This window comes from Centroberyx affinis, unplaced genomic scaffold (assembly GCF_046629955.1).
Source record: "Centroberyx affinis isolate AG114_WGS23_722 - 3 ecotype Tasmania unplaced genomic scaffold, CSIRO-AGI_Caff_v1 ptg004049l_1, whole genome shotgun sequence".
NCBI classification, from domain to species: domain Eukaryota; kingdom Metazoa; phylum Chordata; class Actinopteri; order Beryciformes; family Berycidae; genus Centroberyx; species Centroberyx affinis.
In genome coordinates, this window is record NW_027281845.1 from 193,563 (window position 1) to 210,821 (window position 17,259).

The 17,259-nt window shown below is 40.0% G+C and overlaps 2 protein-coding genes across 5 annotated transcripts; one reads left to right on the top strand and one right to left on the bottom strand.

The window, feature by feature from the left end:
• Positions 1-661: 661 nt before the first annotated feature.
• snrpc (small nuclear ribonucleoprotein polypeptide C) lies at positions 662-5,702 on the bottom strand. Of its 2 annotated transcripts, none has more exons than XM_071542321.1 (6): positions 5,622-5,702; positions 4,813-4,855; positions 4,575-4,683; positions 4,184-4,243; positions 2,569-2,673; positions 662-1,243 (listed from the first exon to the last, which is right to left on the bottom strand). In XM_071542321.1, exons 1-6 carry the CDS (start codon positions 5,627-5,629, stop codon positions 1,122-1,124), a joined length of 447 nt encoding a protein of 148 aa, XP_071398422.1. In that variant the 5' UTR covers positions 5,630-5,702; the 3' UTR covers positions 662-1,121. The 2 variants fall into 2 exon arrangements, with proteins under 2 accessions (XP_071398422.1, XP_071398421.1); XM_071542320.1 differs by having other exon boundaries at positions 4,157-4,243.
• Positions 5,703-6,404: 702 nt separating this feature from the next.
• On the top strand, positions 6,405-17,053 carry ilrun (inflammation and lipid regulator with UBA-like and NBR1-like domains). 3 transcript variants are annotated; one of them, XM_071542297.1, is made up of 5 exons: positions 6,405-6,604; positions 7,864-8,018; positions 8,227-8,424; positions 11,117-11,421; positions 14,402-17,053. In XM_071542297.1, exons 1-5 carry the CDS (start codon positions 6,447-6,449, stop codon positions 14,435-14,437), a joined length of 852 nt encoding a protein of 283 aa, XP_071398398.1. In that variant the 5' UTR covers positions 6,405-6,446; the 3' UTR covers positions 14,438-17,053. The 3 variants fall into 3 exon arrangements, with proteins under 3 accessions (XP_071398398.1, XP_071398401.1, XP_071398400.1); XM_071542299.1 differs by lacking the exon at positions 6,405-6,604 and adding an exon at positions 7,010-7,097; XM_071542300.1 differs by lacking the exon at positions 8,227-8,424.
• The last annotated feature ends 206 nt before the right edge of the window (positions 17,054-17,259 follow it).

Sequence of the window (17,259 nt, forward strand, 5' to 3'; positions counted from 1 at the left end):
GTGAAAGTCTTTCATGGGATTCCCGAGAGTGATTTGTTCAATAGATTGCACTCATATTCCCATCACTGCAGCCCTGGGGAACATGAGGCAGATTTAGTGAATTGAAAATCTTTCCACAGCCTCATTGCGGCAACACAATTCTCAATGAAAAGCATGCCTACTCTGCCTTAATAATGGCCAGTGATAAGCCATTTATTTACGCAATAAGCAATTTTTCCTCCTGCAATCCTTTCACCTTGCCAGCAGCAACAGTGTTACTTTTCACTGTTATGTTTCGTATTCATTACAATAGTTTGTTCTTCTTGAGACAGCACAACTTTCACACACCCACTTTTACAGTCTGATTAACGTGACATTGTCAGCAGGATTGTTTATTATATCATTATCTACTAATTGGTTGTTTATTTTTACATTATTGTTCTGGTCTTTATGCCCGACATCATAAACTAATTGTATTTCCCATTGCAATCAAAAGAATACATTCTGCAGAATTCTGGATCCATCATGGCCTATTCCAAAAGAGAAGTATGACTCTTCTGAACACAAAATAGTGAAAACTCAGCTCAAAACAATTCTCCACAACCTTTTTGGTTTTAACAAAAAAAATCTAAATGAACCGTATCTCACTGTGTCATGCATATTAACTGCTATCCAGAAGAAAGAAGTTTGAAATCACTGTTTATTTCTCAAAACAATGCATTGAAATACAAAAAAAATACATGGTGTAGACCTAAAACAAAAAAGCAAGAACATAGTTACAAAATATTGTCAAATCAAACATGTTCTTTAGGACGTGCATGCTGAACAGTATGTCAGAGTGAGAAAACATACTTAAAACATATTCAAGAGTGGAGAGACGATGTTTCATTTAAAAAAAACAAAACATACAATATAAAATCTGACCTGCAAGAGGGGGATCTGAAATTATTTTCTGATGAACTAAATTGTAATAAATACCGGGACTCAAACAGAGATTAATTAGACAGACATGGCATGACTACATCAGGGACCGAAGTTCAAGGTTGAGAGAGTGGGCATTTAAAAAAACCTGCTGGATTGTTGTGTCCTCACAAGACAATGACTGTTCATGGCAGCAAAGAACATGGGAAATCCACTCAGTCTTATCTGTCCGGTCGCATCATGCCGGGCCTGACTGGCATCATCATGGGTCGAGGATGACGCATCATGTGTGGTGGTCCTGGCATCATCTGCATGTGTCCTCCCATTGGTGGCCTCATGCCGCCTAGACACGACGGTGAAGAAACAGACAGCTTAGGTATCGCTTTTTGACATTAGCACATACATGGCCAAGCATGAATGTCTACAACACAGAATATGTCCAATAAAATGTTTGTGATACAGAGTCCATCCATTGAGTCCATTTTCAACATTGGCTACAGTTACATGCAGAGAATTCAATGCATGTAAATATCATAACTCATTTAGAATAACCTGAAGCTCATACTCCAATTTTACGTTTACTGTGGCATGGAAACATCTTACTCCTTTGACTTTTGGTTCTCTCTGTCAGTGGCTGAACTTGTTATTCATGCCAGGGCAGCTCGGGCTTGACGTAGACGGAGTTCGCTGCTAAATTCAAGTGCAAAAGACACCTGGCGGGTGTTGCTTGTATATCTTACAACAAGAATCCTATTTCAGCAGCTATGCGTGGTGTAAACACAAAACATGTTGGCACAAGGATAGAAAAGCATTATAAGCTAAATCACATCTTGCAAGAGAAAACGTAAACCTCTGCCTGCTTGTGTTTTGTCTGGTTCTCTTTCTAACTCCGTTCAGTATCTCAGCCAATAGGAGAACGCTGGTTATGTCAGAACCGGTCTCAGCCGTCAGGTTGAAGCGGGTCATCTGGCGCACACCGTGGCGTAGCCAGTTTTAATATCAAGTGCTGACTCGGTCCACCCGGGCCAGTTTCGGCGTACACCGGTGGCAATTACAAGTGGACCCAGTGCAAACTCAGACTTTCACCATGTTATGGGTACATTTTGATGTCAACAAAACACACGGTGACAAGCAATATACTATTGGGATTATTGTTTCTTTCTCTTGTAGTAGAAATAACCTCAGTTAAATAGGTGGTGTTGGCTGGCAGCCACACCTATTCATACTTTTTTGCTGGCAGGCCGTTTTATGTGAATGGGATACCTTAGGTGGACAGCAATATTTTGTTAACTAGTTTATTCATGACAACAGGGATGCTCAATCACATCGTATCAAAGGTGCATGTAAACAGATTAACCCAAATAAGACCTTAACGTATGCATGTATGTTGTATGGCCAGAAGCCGGGTTACTCTGTGCATATGAACGTAGCTGTTGATGGTTGAGTGAATTGCTGCAATATCTTGACAAGCTTGTGTCTATCATGAGGTAATGGCAAAATGGAATAACTTATTTCTCTGTCTTTTAGCTTCTGTCTTTGTTTAGCTGAAATATCTTTAATACACACAACCATAAAACCACACAGTTTCTCCCAGCACTCTGAAATGTCAAGTAGCACAGATTAGGATTTATGAATCCTTTTTGTCCATCAAAGAATAACATCTCTTACCAGGTCCACCAGGCATCATTCCATGGGGTGGAGGTCCCATCATGGGCATCATAGGAGGACCTCCCATAGGGGGTGTTGGCAGCATGCCTGGGCGTGGAGGACCACCTGTGGAGCAAATGTCAAACATTAGCCTAAAATCCATGTAAAGGCGAAGAAGAAGTACATGGATCAGATGCATCCCTTGTCCATGAACAACAGTAAGTCAGGTTACATTTGGGAGCTGAATTTCAACTGATTTCTCTGACGATTAAACATATAAGTTATAAAATTGTTCAAATGTCTTGTCTAAAAATATTAAATTGCCAAACATAAATAAGTGACTGCTGCTTCTCCAGCATTATCTGCCAACACAAATGTAGCAAACTTAAGTTGCCATCATGTCTGAGTGATCCATTAGCATTGAAAACTTCACATTTTTGGTTGAGGCTATTTTACTGAAATGCTTTCCAATGCACTTGCACAGTTGCATGACAATGTTCAAGAGGACACAGATAACATGCCTGATCTAAAAGCTAAAAATGTATCTCTATATCAAATCAGAACTGAATGTGACGAAAACAGAAATTGTGCGACCTGGAAAACAAACTTGAGCGCACCGTTGTGCATACAAATAATTATCTTGGCGTCATGTTTTTGAAGAACTTCTTTACACGGAGCATGGTAACTCCTCTCATGGTATCTGTTCTGGTCAAATGTGTTTACCTCATAGCTGTTTTTGTTAATTGGCTAGAATCAGAACTCCTTCCTGAGGCTTTCTCTCAGACAGTTTTCCACAAGTGCCGACTGCTGGCGAGACAGGTAATAACTGACTCCTGTTCAGGTAGAAAGGTAATTCGTATTTCTAATATGGGAAAAGCTTAGCGAGGAGAGCTAGATCTCCCATACAGCTGTAGCTTTGGGTCAAAGAGTCTGGTTAGGACCAGGCATGGTAATGGCCATAAATCAATCCAGTCTCCAGGTTTGGTTTCATTTGGTTTTACAGTCAGAAAGCACAGACTGTTAGCATGTATTTGTAACGGTGTGTGTTAGACAGAAACTTGACTTTTTTGTTGTACAAGATTGGACTTGCAAGAGAGGCTATAAAATTCCATTATATAACACTATACGGTGCCACTCATTGTCCCAATCTAGTTTGATTCAAGTTGACAGTCAGGATTTTCTGTGATAGCAGAGTTGAGATGTGATATTTAGGGGCTGAGAGGATGGAAGCCAGGTAAACAACTGATGGTAAAAGTGATGTGTGTGTGTGTGTATAGATATATATACAGTACTGTGCAAAAGTCTTAGGCACCCAAGAGGTTTTTATATAAAGTGTGTCTTAGATGTTTATTAATTTTTTTCTGCATTAGTGTGTCAGTAGACTGCTCTTTATAGTACATTTTTTGATATTTAGAAACTTTTCATTTAATTATTTTTGAAAGCATCTTCGCTTTACTTTGTTTCTTTTACATGTGCCTAAGATTTTTGCACAGTACTGTATATTATTATTATGTTGAAAAAGAGCCCTGATGAAGCTGATAATCTTTCCTATATGAGAGTGAGGGGAAAAGTATGAAGAATCATGGTGCATGTCGTGGTTAGTAATTACTGTGGAGCTGAAGGACGACGGCCTCACCTGGGGGAGGGCCACCAGGGAACGGCGTGGGAGGAATCTTTCCCTGTTGAAACGCAGCCGCTGTTGGGTGAGAGGGACAAAGCATTAACACACAAACTGCCACACAGTACTCTCTCTCCCATGTGGTACACAAATAATCATCTCACTGCTTAAGTGTTTAGCAAGGAATACATTTCCTCTGACAGCTAGTTTACCATCTACATCTGCGAGGCTACCAATTTCAGATACAGTTGTTAAGCATGCAGTTCCCACATTAGAAGTGTGGAGAGGTTCGATTGCATTATCAAAGTCTGATATTTGTTGATTTTGACATACAACCAAGGCAAAGCAGAACAAAACCATGTTGTACTATTTGTTCTACGTCAATTCTACGAGACAATTATTTGCTTACTTGTTTTATCGATCAGGCTCTGAGCTTGCTCCTCCATCCATTTCTGGTAGTAATCTTTCACATTTTCTTTGTGTTTTCGACCACTGCAGTGGGTTTTCCTCACCGATGGCTAGGAAAGAAACAGAATAAGAAAGTTGGGGATATTTATCATGAGCGGAACAGATCAAAGATATGACCCCCTTATGCTTTTCAACTATTTGATTTTGTGAATTATGTGATAAATGCAAACAAATCTTACCGAGTCATGTGTAAGGTAGGTGTCACAGTAGTCACAGTAAAATCTGTGGAAGGTTGAAAAGACAGAAAATTAACAGTATAAATAACAACTGATACATAAAACAAAACCAGAGCTGCAGTCATGACCTGTCCTGTCTGCAAATTGTACTTTAACTATCAGATTGCATGCTGATTTTCTTACTTTGTACTTATTTTATTATTGTGAGTTGTTGATCTTGAGTTTAGGCATCAATCATTGGCCATCAAGGGAGTGGTGGTCCAGAGTTACAGCTGCAGTTACGACGTTAACGTTAGAGGTAAGTGAATGTCACGATGCATCAGATCTTGTGTTATAATATCAATATCGTCACTGAAAAATAATCAAATCAGTACCAACAGTAGCATTGCAGAGCCACAATCCGTCGGACCCAACATTACTGATAACCAACACGACTAATAAAATACATTAACGTTAAATGTTTGTTAGTAAGCCAAGTCGTTGTTTAACGTGGCCTATATTCCACAATACTATATACCGAGTACGTTTGACTGCTGCTGATTAAAATGATTTAAGAGCACAGGACCCTCTTTTGTGTACCAAGCTAATGTTGGCTAAGTTAGCTACCGTTAACGTTCCGGTTCATCCCAGCAAATAGGCTGAGCCAACACAAGGATCCGCGCTTCCATTCGGAAACGAGACGGTCCGTTTCGTTATGGTTTTCAACTTATATCAAATCATCATTCATCAATTACAAACATAAATCACAATATGGTTTGAGAAACAGTGCGAATCAGGGATTAAACATAACAAGAGATGATATGTTAACTTACTTAGGCATGTTTCCTTGCGGTCTCCGTCGAGAGCGCGATTCCGGTGTTCCTAATAAATGTTCCTACTAGAAACGAGTCCAGGCCACATTTAGTTCCGTCTGCACGCTATTCATTGTAAGGCTCCATAACAACGTCGTAATAAATACTGTAACCAGGGATGTAGCGGAGGGTAAACTCAATTTACCAATGTTTTTATTCTTTGAATAATATTTTACAACCTTTTTGGGCTGGCATAAACCTTTATGGGATAAATTTGTAGTATACACCATTGTAACACAATGGGAGATCACTCTATTGTTTATATTGGTTGATGTTTGCCTTATATTGATTATCGAGTGGAGTTCATAGTTTACCCACACTTTTATTTTTTTTTGTTTTGTTTTATTGTATTTACTACTTGCCTAGATCAGTGTAATTGTTTTTTAAATATAGTTTTGTTGAACATATCTCTCCTTCCCTGCAGGTACAATTCTGCGGATAAATCTTGCTTGATTTGTAATGTACATTTTATGATGATGTAGGTTAGATCATTTCATGTGCCAGATCTATTTATCGATACACCACACCGAAGCCAACTTTCATTCATTGATAAACCAATGAAAAGGTGGCTTCAAATAGCAACAGATGACGTTGGCGCCCACATCGTGATTCGTGAAAACTGACGTGCGATTTTGTAGTAACGTCAAACGTTGTCCCCTCCTGCCATGCGTACTGAGGTTGTTGTTGTTGAACTGGTTGTTATGGCTGGACAAGGCCTCGGACTAAATTGAGAGAGGACCCCCCCCCCCCCCGTCACCCGTCTCCGCTACGGGACACCTGCCATCCATGGAGGGCATGGATATGGACGTAGACGCGGAGCTCATGCAGAAATTCAGCTGCATGGGCACCACGGACAAGGACGTCCTCATTTCGGAGTTTCAAAGACTGCTGGGGTTTCAACTCAACCCCGCTGGCTGCGCCTTCTTCCTGGACATGACCAACTGGTGAGTGCGGGGATATGAGGGCCTGTGGTGGGCAGCAGCGTGAAGCTAACCTAGCCATCTAGCAAGCTAGCATACGTTAAAGTGCTACAAAAAGGCAGACATGGTGCCAGGTTAGTGCAGTTCAGAGCCGAGGGGGTTGATTCATCATATACGGGAAATGGCAGTTAACTCCTAACGTTCATCTGGCGCTAACGGAAGTGAAACGACAAAGTTTGCCCTCCCGACTGTGAGCTGCGTTCACGTAAAAAAGCAAAGAGCAAGCCAGCTAACTAGCTAGCTCAAGTCCTTATCTGCCATGTTACATAATAGTCTTCCCAGGCAAGAATGGTCCGCAGCTAAGCTAGTTAAACCTGCTCTTTAGGAGGAAGCCACAACTCACGGCAGCACCAGTCAGTCAGTGTGATGACGTAACCGGTCGTGATCTGCGGACGGCTGATAACAAGTGGTCTTTGTCACGACTTCTTTGTATCCCTGATCAATCGATGCCAGGCTTGTAAGTGAACAGTGGCTCATGACCTTGATCACTAATTTAATTATCAATAGCAGAAGAGTAGGCTCTTTGATTGATGGATTAGTTCATGGGGCAGCAGAGTAGCCTATTGGTTAGAGAGACAGTCCTTAAACTGGAAGACCAGGGTCCAAGCACCCAGATGAGTCAACACGTATCCTATCCTACCGTCCTACTGAAGTGTCCTTGAGCAAGCCACTGAATCTCTACCAGCTCCAAGTGCTGACACTGTGCTCTGACATCCCTGGAGTAGAGGGGCAAGCGTAAAGGGAATTTCCCTACAGAGATCAATGAAGTATCAGATTGTATGTTATTACATGATTAGCTCTTTCAATAGGACTGTTTAGGGATGGGACGATATGCTTCTCTCACGATTCAATCTCACAATTCAATGACGACAAAGCTGACTGCAGAATTATGTTTATTTCTGAGCCACAAATCTTTCTAGCGATGGCATTGGCTTTGTAGAATGTAAGCAACAATTTAAAAATGTCATTACAAGTGCAAATAATATAATTTGGATGAAGAGCTTGTGATGGGCAAGCCGTCTCTCAGCAGAATAAAATGTAACTAATATCACGATTCATTTTTCTGCCCCACGATAGGTGTTGGCTAATTTTTGTATCCCGATATGTTGCATTTCTATATATCATCCCATCCCTAGTTTTGCTTAGTATTACCAAAGATTGCAGTGTCAACCCACCATAACATCACTCTCATGTACTCCCCATCCCCTTTTGTGTTGGAACAGGAACCTGCAGGCTGCTATCGGTGCATATTATGACTTTGAAAGTCCCAATGTCAACACGCCATCTATGTCCTTTGTTGAGGATGTGACAATTGGGGAAGGAGAGTCTGTTCCCCCAGATACACAGTTCACAAAGACCTGGAGAATACAAAACACAGGTGTGGAGCATGTCACTACATTCACACATTTATGAAAATAGCATTTCTGAATGATTGTGTGTGTGTGTGTGTGTGTGTGTGTGTGTGTGTGTGTATTAGCACACAGTTATGCATGCATGTATGTGCAGTTGCAAATGTCTTGCAGTTATACCTTCATGGTTATGTCGCTGAACTGCGTTTTAACTGTACCCCTTTGTGTATATTACAGGTGCTGAGTCATGGCCGCCTGGGGTTTGTCTCAAGTACATCGGTGGGGACCAGTTTGGGCATGTAAACATGGTCATGGTGAAGTCTCTAGACCCCCAGGAAATATCAGACGTGAGTGTGCAGATGCGCAGTCCCACAGCACCAGGCATGTACCAGGGCCAGTGGAGAATGTGTACAGCCACCGGATTATTCTACGGAGGTAGGAAATCGGCAAAGATGAAACTTATCATGAGGAATGTGTTAGGAGGCCAGACCAGAAAGTTAATAACAAACAAACAACGTTTGGCACATCCACTCTGCTCCCGTTGGTACTTTTGGGGCAAGCAAATTTAATTATAACCATATATTAGCGTCCGTCCTAGCGTCATTGGTTGTAGTGACAAAAATCAATGATATACAGTATGTGCAGTTCAAAACCTGTCTTGCCATTGTGATGGCAAACAACTACCTGGGGTCTGTTTCACAAAGTTCACAGAGGTCAACATAGGCTATCTTTGCAAGCTGGCTTCACAAAACCTAACATTGGCGACCCCGGATAACTGGTCTCACGTAAGCTGGTCATCAACTTGCTCTGTCAACCCAGGTTTTATCAATCCAGCTGTGAGTGTGTTCATGAAAGAGGCGGGGTTTGTAACAAATAGCCAATCACATGCAACACGGAGAGAGCAACGTATTTAATATGGGCCCACTTGTTATTCACGCTGGGGTGCACAGGCCCGACGTAGGCGGTCTAGGCGGAGTTCGCTGCTAAAATCAAGTGCAAAACGCACCCGGCTGGTGTTGCTTGTATATTTTACAACAACAATCCTTATTTCAGCAGCTGTGCGTGGTGTAAACACAAAACATTTTGGCACAAGGGTTCAAGAGAAAACGTAAATCCTCATAATGCTTGTGTTTTTGTCTGGTTCTCTTTCTAACTCCGTTCAGTATCTCAGCCAATAGGAGAGCGCCGTCTCAGCCGCCAGGTTGAAGCGGGCCATCCAGCATACGCCACGGTGTCGCCCGTTTTAATATCAAGTGCTGACTCCGCCTACCTGGACCAGTTTCGGCGTACGCCAGGTGGAATTACAAGTGGACCCTATGAGATATAATTAAACTATTGATCTCTGAGGGGAAATTAGGTTGTTGTAGCGGCAAAAATGATATGATTCTGCAGGGAAAAGGAAATATCATATAAGCACACAATTACAATTAAAAAGTATCAATAAAAATGGTAGAAAATAATAAACAAACCATAAAATAATAAGCTATAAATAATTGTGGGATTATGTAAACATGCTGCTGACACTGACAATTTCAACACGTAGCCTAGTAGATTGTAAAAGTGGGTGAGGGAAAGAAATGGATAACATTTGTGTCTTTCTCTCAAGAAGAATAAACTGTTGTAATAAATAAATATGAGCAATACAAAAACATTATAACAGTGAAAAGTAACAGTGTCACTGCTGCCAAAGCTAGGGAAATTGCTGGAGGAAAATTACAAATAGTATAGATGTATAAATTCATATCGCTGCCATCATTAAGACACAGTGTTCATTCTTCTCATTGATACAATATTGTGTCACATTGAGGCTGTGAAAAGATTTCATATTCATAAAGACCGATGGTGCCCAGGGCTTTGGTGATGGAATATGAGTTCAGTCTGTTGCATTAATCACTAAAGAATTCCAGCAGACTTGCAGACTTGATATGCAACAGTAGGCCTAAATTTCATTCAGTATTGATAACTATGGTCAACTAATGTAAGCTACCTGCTGCTTGTTAGAAGCCCTCTGTTATAGCCAGACTGGGCCAGTGGCCAGTGGAAATGCTACAAACATTTATTATATTTTGTAGCCTAATAAATAGCCTATCTCTGATAAAATAAATGATCACATAAAGCAAAGTGATTCTACCAGTTTCTAAACACAGTCACCCTGGTAACAGCCCTTCTTACTATCTGTTAATACAATAGTTACCTATTTATAACTTTCATTTGAATTGAATGCCTTGAATTGAATGAAATGTTTCTGTTCATATGGGGATCTTGTAGGATTGGTGATTCCAAGTTTCCAGAGAGCTGATTGGTGAGGAGGCGGGCCTTTTATACATAAGATCACTTATATAATGGTTGTTTCACAAAGTATTTGAAAGTGACCAAGAAGAAGAGGTATTAAATTCAGTGTGAAAAGATTAAGAACAGTGTGCCTGTTCTACACCCTGCTGCCTTGTATTTGAAAGAACAGTTCCATAAATAGCAAGTTTTGTCCAAAGTGTTGCTAAAGGCTGAGCTATGTTGAAACAAAGTACACAATGTAAATTTTGAGGGAGGTCAAATTTTGGGCCAGTAAGATAAAAGATAACCTTTTAAGGGGGGAAGTATAAAAGAATGACTGTAAAGTGGAGCAGTACTACGTGAGGCCCCACCGACTTTCTGAGCATATCATGATAATAAAGTAATATAGAATGTGCAGAATGCATGCATCACTGTCCTGAAATCCATATAATTTGTGTTTTCAGGCCTGGAAAAGGATAGAAAATGATATACTGTATGTGTAAAAAGTATTGGAAAAGAGAATGGACATTTTTTCAGCTTGGCTGCTTCTCAGGTGGTGGCACCTTTTTGAAGGAATATTAACCCCAAAAAGCACATTTCATAGTTACGTAAGTGGCAAGACAGTGGCAAATATCATCATGGAAATTGTGCTCTGTCAAGGAATTTGGTCAGGAAAAATGTGTCATAGTAATCCATCCAAGTAATTGTCTATCTCCTGCCTTGTTGCAGAATTGTGGACAGGTCAGTTTTATTGCTAATATGTAATTGCATGATTGATTGAAGTTTTTTGATATCAGCTCTGCTTTCTCATTCATATAGTGAGCCTGTGTTTACGCGTGGCTTCTTTTCTTTACAGATGTGATCTGGGTGATTCTTAGTGTGGAAGTAGGAGGTCTCCTCGGCGTGACCCAGCAGCTGTCCTCCTTCGAGACAGAGTTCAACACCCAACCCCACCGCAACGTGCAGGGAGACTTCAACCCCTTCGCCTCGCCACAGAAGAACAAGCATGACGCCACTGACAACAGCTTCAAAGACCCTGGCGGAGCCTGGGAAGGCACGCAGGAGCCAATCCAGCAAGATCAAAATGGACTGTCTCACAATGCTGTAAATAGGGCATCAAATGGTCTCCAAACCAATCTGTCGGTGGTGACTTACGGTCAGGTATGTATGCATCAAAGTTAGAAGTAATTCACTTTTGACTGGAGTTAAAATTCATGCTTATCCAAAGTCATCCAGCTAACTCTCCACTTGAAACCATCATGTCAGTGGAAAATGGCTCCTCCTTGGGCAGCACAATTAAGCGTAGATAATCACATAGCACGATTTTATGTTTGCATGACTATTTTTTGTGTAAGTCAGCAATATTGAAGTGTTTGTTATATCTTCAGTTCCCCCAAAAGCCCTGGTATGGTATATCAAGCGCTTCCATTACATCTGACTAGGGATGGGACGATAGGATGCCTTACGTGATATGGGGTTCACGATTCGGTACAACCACGATGCGATGTAATAAATAGGCCTGAAAGTTCAATGAAAACAAAGTATGACCAGAATTTTGTTTATTTCTGAGACACACATCTTTCTAGCAATCGTAAGCAAAAATTTAAAAACATCATTACAAAGTGCAAATAGTATAATTTTGATGGAGAACTTGTGGAACTGTGATGGGCAAGCCGTCTCATTTGTGATTACTACAGCAGAATAAAATGTTGCTAATATCACAATTCATTTATCTGCCCTACAATACGTATTGTCACATTTTTGCATTGCGGTATAGTGAATTTCGAGATATCGTCCCATCCCTACATCTAACCAATCGCAACCTTTGAATGCGCAACGTACACTTACTGTATGTGACCAATTAAATGAGAGTTAGGATGAAGAACAAGGCGGTTCAGGGGGAGAGAAAGAGGGAAAACTTGCATAGTCTATCTTTTGAAAAGCGACAAACAAAGCAGAAGAGAATCGTTCAGTGTTGCAGAGGAAAATCCTTCTCCTGAATCTGGACATGAAAACATTGTGTTAGTTCCTAAAAGTGGATCCTTGTCTGTCATTTGGAGATTTTAAACCATCTTAAAAGTGCAATAAAATAATTTTGTTACCTGAAACCGAGACAAATAATCCTGATAAATAATCATCATCACAATAAAGCAAAATAATTCTGATTATCATTTTTGCCACTGCAGCTGCACAGTCTGACCATCCAGGGAGAGGAATTGCTGTGATCATTCAGATTTTGTTCTCTTTTCAGCAAGTTGCAGGGAATAGTCTGGCAATCAGTTGTTTTAGAGAAATAACATTTTTGTCACAGTATGCCTATTCAGTTCAACATTTGAGAAAGAATAGGCTGCAGTGGCTGCTGTTGCACCAATGCAGGACAGATAAAAGAGAAATCTATCACTGGGGATTTCTATGATGGCTGGTGCTGTATATGGGAGTTTTTTATCAAAGCCATGACCACATTTTCTGGACTTTACCATTACCATATATATGATGTGTTTGAAGTGGGGGAGAATCAATAGCGCTTGGGGCTGAATCATGTTGGCAGGACAGCCAGATAGTTCTCTGTGAAGTGTTTTTTTTGTTCAAGCCATCTATGAGAGCCGTTGTTCTAATTAAATTACTCAGGTTTTATCTTTTCTAGGCTGATCAAAGGTCTTCTGGCTCATCAAGTTCAAAGTTTGGGCTACTTTTACTTTCCACACATTGCACCACCTTGCACTGCATACCATAAGTAGCGAGACATTTTTAAATTAAAACCTCCATTCTCAAGCTGATAATCTCAAATTCAGCCTCTTCCATAGAAGATAGTAGATATATTTATTTTATAGAGGTGAATTGTCAAAGATTGCCCAACACAATATTATGATTCTTGGGCCACAGTACTATTACAGTATAATCTTTAATATTTTGTGAAACATTAATTACTTAGTTTTGGATTGGGTTAATGTATTGCAGTTTACTGTTCTATTTTTTTCTCCATTTGTTCATTTTCATTTCATTTCATTTGCTCTATGCCTTTTCAAGTGGAACAGTTGGAAAGTTTTGGAGTTTAATTGGCTGCAAATAAAATTGAATTCTTTCTGGTAATAAACTATAACTGAAGCAAAAGCAGCGAGAGGGGACATTATGAAATCTTATGATAGAAAGAATCTCATAGAGTGTAATATACTGAATTATACAATGCATAGTTTCAGCCAAGTGCTCTTGGTTGGTGAAAGACTCATTCCAGCTGTGCTGATAATTGCACTAACTGGTTGCCAACTCTTTTAATTAGTGAGCTTAGTACTAAATTTCTTGCTTTCTTGTGTTTTTTTTCTTATGTACGTTATTTATACTACAATGAAGAAAACTTTTTATACAGTGTGCATGTGTTAGACCATTATAAGAGAAGTGATATCAGAGGACGTTGTATACTGTGATTATACAGTAGGTGTGATTTGCTGACGTATGAGGCAATCCCCACTTGGGTATTATTACTTTTATACAACTGTGCATCGCTTCTATCGCTAATTTATTGTGACATGTGTGTTTATATTTAAACCAAGTTTTATTGTCCCTGGTGATGAAAAGTCCTTAGTCACTGCATCTACTTGTGAGTGTAACAGCTCATTAAGTAATCGTGAATCTCTCAGCTGCGGTCACATTATTACAATTATCACCTCATACCTGTAGTAGTTGATTCTTTGTTCGGGTCTCACACCCACTGGCTAAACTGGACTGTTCAGAAACACTTGGCTCTGCCAGCCAGTCGGGGCTTTTTAAAACAAGGCAGCAATTCAAAGGGACATTGCCTGAGGTATTTCCACACAGACTGCAGGTTTTGTTACAGTACGGCACAAATTGCAGAGATGCATTCTGTGGGTATCATAGGTTGCAATTTGCCCTGTGCACAGTAGTGCGCCTCTCACATGCTGGTTAGAGCAGGGATAATTATGTTTACAGTATACACCACACCCTGAAGTTCTTCGCACCCATTCCTGTACTCTCATTTGCATTCTGTTGGTGTGAGCTTCACCTCCAGGCTTCATTCAGTTTATTCATTGCTATAAAGCTCCGTCTTTGTATACCTTCATACATTCAGTTTCCGATGCCCTTACAGCTTTTGTTCACGTTACCTCTCTCCCTGTCTTTTTTCCAGGGTATTCATGGACCCTATCCATTTGGACAGAGCTAGAACGACAAAGACCCCCCATGGTGGATGATGAGCTGAACGGCCTGGGAGTCCTTGAATGCAGGGGAGTCGGAGGGGGGGAGGAACAGTTGTTTTATATTGACTCTTGACAACCCTCTCCCCAGCCCATGGCCCCAATACCCACAGAAACACAAACTACAGTGAGGACATGGATTACATCCGCTACAGCGAAACGTCCCACCTAACATCAACACCTGGATCCGCATGTGTGAATGCTTCATTTAAGAGTGCTATAAATCCTGAAAAAAAAAAATATTAGATACACACAGCTATTTTTTATTTCCGCTGTCAAACACACTTAATTAAAGGGAAAATCGGCCCTAAACACTTTACATACAGTTGGTTATTCCCATGGACGGTCGGACAGTTGAATACTTGTGAGCATGAACAACTCTCTCAAGGGTTCTTACACAGGTCTGGAAATGTGGAAATTAATGAGAATATTAGATAATTGAATAATGAGATCATTGAAAAGTTTGGGAATTGGACAAAAAGACTGGAAAATTAGGCGGGGGAAAGTTCAGTCTTGATTCAGGCTCGATAGACTTTTGACTACACACTGTGTAATTTCTAGCATTTCTCAAATCATGACATTAGTTGTTGTGAAGAGTGATATGGCCTTAGTGTCCAGCCAATATCGGCGTACATCATATTGAACACTGACCAAAATTTTCAAATCCATTCAAGAAATGAAGATATGGGCAAAAATCTATGGAACTTTTTCATAGAAAATGTGGAGGAACCCTGTGTAGGAACCCTGTCTCTCCCAAAGATAAAAATCCAGAGAACCAAGACACTAATCTGTGATGTCATCAAGCCAAACTTTCTGGAGGTGCCCAATTGAGACTGCATGGGAGGCTGACGATGTGTGTGTTTTTTTTAGGGTGGGTTTTCGCTTTAAGGAGATGCCGATGAGCTTAGCAAAGGGATGTGAGTGAGTTTGAGCAAGTGAGGTGTGAGGGAGTTGAAAAAGCCATCAAAATCTATTTTGCCTGGTGAATGATTGTAGTTTCTGAATCCATGTCTGAGTATACTAGATATGTGTATGTGTGTATATGTGTGTGTGTGTGTGTGTGTGTTTGTGCGCGCGCTTGTATGTGTGCATGTATGTTATGGTTTCCTTTTGGATTTAACTGACATCAAATGGTGTATACTACTTGGGCAAGGATGTTGTGTCTACTCAAATACACATCTATATTGAGACAGCCTCGTTAGGCAAGCACCGCCTCAGTATTGTTAATTGATATGTCACCGATTTGGATCAACCGACTCACTAATTGCCCTAATGTTATTCATTTGCTGTATTAACAATACACTTCAATTGCAAAGATACCCTTATATAGCCAGCAGGTGGTGCTAATAATCAAACGACCAAGTTAAACTTGACACATCATGCTGAATACATCAAGTTAATGAGTTATTTGATCTTGGAAAGACTACCTGAACATGGGATTTGACAGTGTACTTCGGCATTACCAGTACCGATGTTCTGCCTCTGCTATTTGCACAATGCTGTACGCCACTTGTGATGATTAAAAGTGGTGATTTTCTTTCCGGAAGCAGCGGGGTTGTGTGTTGGGCTTATTGTGCGTTGTTGAGCGATACCAGCATTTTCCAGAGAGTTTGGAGGGGTTTGTTTTGTGCATTTTCCCTCCCCCTAAAAGCCCAAAGTTCTTCACGGCATTCGGTGCTGTTTTAGTTGTCATGTTACCCATACAGTTTTTTACAAAAGTCTTATCATTGTGCAGTGTATGTTTATGAAACTGAAGATAGTTACATTCAATCATGTTTGTCTTGATCACACATTCAGGCTATATGTGTCTGAGGATGAATTAACTTCACATAGTTTGCTATCGGAACTGACATATTTAACTCTTGCCACCTTTATCATTTCATCTTAATGTATTTTGGGCTTAAAAATAAAATGGGGATTGTTCTTGAAGGAGCTTAATGTTATTGTTAAATTTTTTTTCTGAAGGGTATTTCAAAAAGGGGGATTTCCCAGGTTACCAGACAGTCAAAGTTCTTGATGTTTTGAATAATTTGTCAAATTTGCTCCATCTGTCTTTAAATACCTCTGTGATTAGAATCCCTTTTTTAAAAAAAGAAAAAAAGATTCACCAGCATACTGTGTTTCTGTGTTTCAGAGCTGCTGTATTTGTTGAAAGTTGAGCTGAGTGTCCTCCTCCCAAACAGTATACACTGTTCTGCCTTGCTTCTTTTTAATCACGTTTTTTTTTGTTTTTTTTGTCTGTGTGCTTATGTGTGTGTGTGGATGCGTGATGGAGAGGAAAGAAGAAGTCTTTTAATTTTGCTGGATTCATTCTTTAGTTTTAGTTTGTGACTATGTACAGATCTGAGATGGGTGGCATGGTGAATGGATGAGCTGAAAGTTTACATAGAGTCCTAAGATAGCACATTTATCTGAAGAGAAATTGTCAAAATAAAGCCTTTTTTTCCTGTATCTATAAATAAGCATTTGTATGATTAAATTAACACTGAAACAAGGTTTGCATTGGTTAGTTGTCTTTTTTCCTGTTTTTTTTTCTATTTTCAGGAAAGAAGGAACATTTCGAACATATTTAGATATTCTGTTACTTTATGTGATCTTAAAATAAAAATGTTGTTGCCATTGCATATATTGTAGGCCCACTTCTAGTATTTATTTATCATTGATGACTAATTCATTCATAGAAATCATATTAATCATGTGACATGGTATTAGATTAGATTAGCTACAATTATACAGACATAGGCTTTCATTTGGCACTCCTTTAATAGATTTTGCTGACAGGTTTTTTTTT

Excerpts from the sequence above, each read along its gene's own strand:
- ilrun (XM_071542297.1), top strand. The coding sequence starts at position 6,447 with ATGGAGGGCATGGATATGGACGTAGACGCGGAGCTCATGCAGAAATTC. Across the intron at positions 6,605-7,863 it reads TTCCTGGACATGACCAACTG|GAACCTGCAGGCTGCTATCG; the intron begins GTGAGTGCGGGG and ends GTGTTGGAACAG. Across the intron at positions 8,019-8,226 it reads CTGGAGAATACAAAACACAG|GTGCTGAGTCATGGCCGCCT; the intron begins GTGTGGAGCATG and ends TGTATATTACAG.
- snrpc (XM_071542320.1), bottom strand. Across the intron at positions 4,244-4,574 it reads GAGCCTGATCGATAAAACAA|CGGCTGCGTTTCAACAGGGA; the intron begins GTAAGCAAATAA and ends CTCACCCAACAG. Across the intron at positions 1,244-2,568 it reads AATGATGCCTGGTGGACCTG|GCGGCATGAGGCCACCAATG; the intron begins GTAAGAGATGTT and ends CGTCGTGTCTAG.